The sequence below is a fragment of the Quercus suber genome, unplaced genomic scaffold (genome assembly GCF_002906115.3).
Source record: "Quercus suber isolate HL8 unplaced genomic scaffold, Cork oak 2.0 scaffold_839, whole genome shotgun sequence".
Lineage (NCBI taxonomy): Eukaryota > Viridiplantae > Streptophyta > Magnoliopsida > Fagales > Fagaceae > Quercus > Quercus suber.
This window is the reverse complement of record NW_027070269.1, coordinates 75,940-77,352: the sequence shown is the minus strand read 5'-3', so window position 1 is coordinate 77,352 and position 1,413 is coordinate 75,940. Positions and strand designations below refer to the sequence as shown.

Genomic DNA, 1,413 nt, shown 5'->3' with positions numbered 1-1,413 from the left:
TACTGAAATCTAAAGGAAGAGTGCTCATAATTTCATATTCATGAATTGAATATTAGTTTTTTCTTTTAATGATATTATGTTTATAACAAATTTTACTAAGTCTTATAAATTGATGTATTAATTTTTAAATAATAAATAAAGAAGTAATTTTGAAGTTTATATGTTGTATTGTTTAGTTTGATACTAATCACAATTATTGTTACATTGTTTTATCACATCTAATATAAAAGTGATAATAATTTTTGAATTTACATGAAGTCAGTAATGATAGCACGTAACATTGATAGTGATTATGAAAAAAGATGTTCCCTGCCTTTACGTAAGCTATGGTCCTCCTGACTTCCAATAGCCCTCACTAATCATCCAAAGAAGCCTATAAATAGCAGTATATAGTACACTCTCCTCCACCTTCAATTTCTGTTCTCTACCACAAGGTGATTGGCTTTTGGTCCATCCCCACATACAATCATATCTAACAAACAAAAACCATGACGGTATTTGATATATACTACTCTCTCCACATACAATCATTGCAATTGAATAGATATAATATATATATATATATATATGCTAGGAAAGCACTAGTGAATAGTGATAAACTCAAATTTCTATTACAAAATATAGAAAAGTGTATGATACAATTTAAAGTTGCTTCATTTGTGCTTATAATTATTTTGTTTCTTCAGCAAACTGTGCTCATCCAGGTTTCCATGGATGGGCAGAGGAATTTTTTTCGCATTACGGAAGGTGAGAAGGCCCGCAACAAAGCCATGAAGATTGCAGTTGGCCTTTCAGGTAACAAAGCGACGTTTATATATACTATATTACAAATTTTTAACACTACAAGCACTACTCGTTAACCTACTAATTATAGTTGTCCTAGTACTTAAAAATTGTTTTCCATTTGTTGGTGTATGTGACATTTTCAGGGGTGGAATCATTAACTTTGAAAGGGCAAAACAGGGACCAAATAGAGGTAAAAGGAGATATTGATGCTGTTAAACTTGTAACGTTGCTAAGGAAGAAAGTAGGGCATGCAAGCATAGTAAGCGTTGCAGAAGACAAGAAAGAAGAGAAAGAAGAAGAGAAAAAAGATGAGAAGAAAGATGAACCGAAGATAAAGTGGCCTCATGGATCCCCCTACGTATTCTATGAGATTATAGACCCCTGTTATGACACAAATGTTTGCTCCATCATGTAATTGTGTATCAAACGGTGGAAATAACCACAAAGAGGGAGACAGTTTGAACCGTTAAAATATACATCTTCTCCGGGTCTTCATGATAAATTTCCATTTAGATAAGATTAAATTTCTTTTAAGTACCCAAAAAACAATAAATAAATAAATAAATAAATCCTGAATGCTTCTTGAGCTGGTGGAGATGTATTCTAGTATTAAATCAGAGCTTGGTT

General features: G+C 32.0%; 1 protein-coding gene across 1 annotated transcript; it reads left to right on the top strand.

Moving 5' to 3' along the window:
* Positions 1–488: 488 nt before the first annotated feature.
* On the top strand, positions 489–1,201 carry LOC112003356 (heavy metal-associated isoprenylated plant protein 46). The gene is made up of 3 exons (XM_024035543.1): positions 489–494; positions 687–795; positions 930–1,201. The coding sequence occupies exons 1-3, from the start codon at positions 489–491 to the stop codon at positions 1,199–1,201; spliced, it is 387 nt and encodes a 128-aa protein (XP_023891311.1).
* Positions 1,202–1,413: the final 212 nt, after the last annotated feature.

Excerpts from the sequence above, each read along its gene's own strand:
- LOC112003356 (XM_024035543.1), top strand. Across the intron at positions 796-929 it reads GATTGCAGTTGGCCTTTCAG|GGGTGGAATCATTAACTTTG; the intron begins GTAACAAAGCGA and ends TGACATTTTCAG.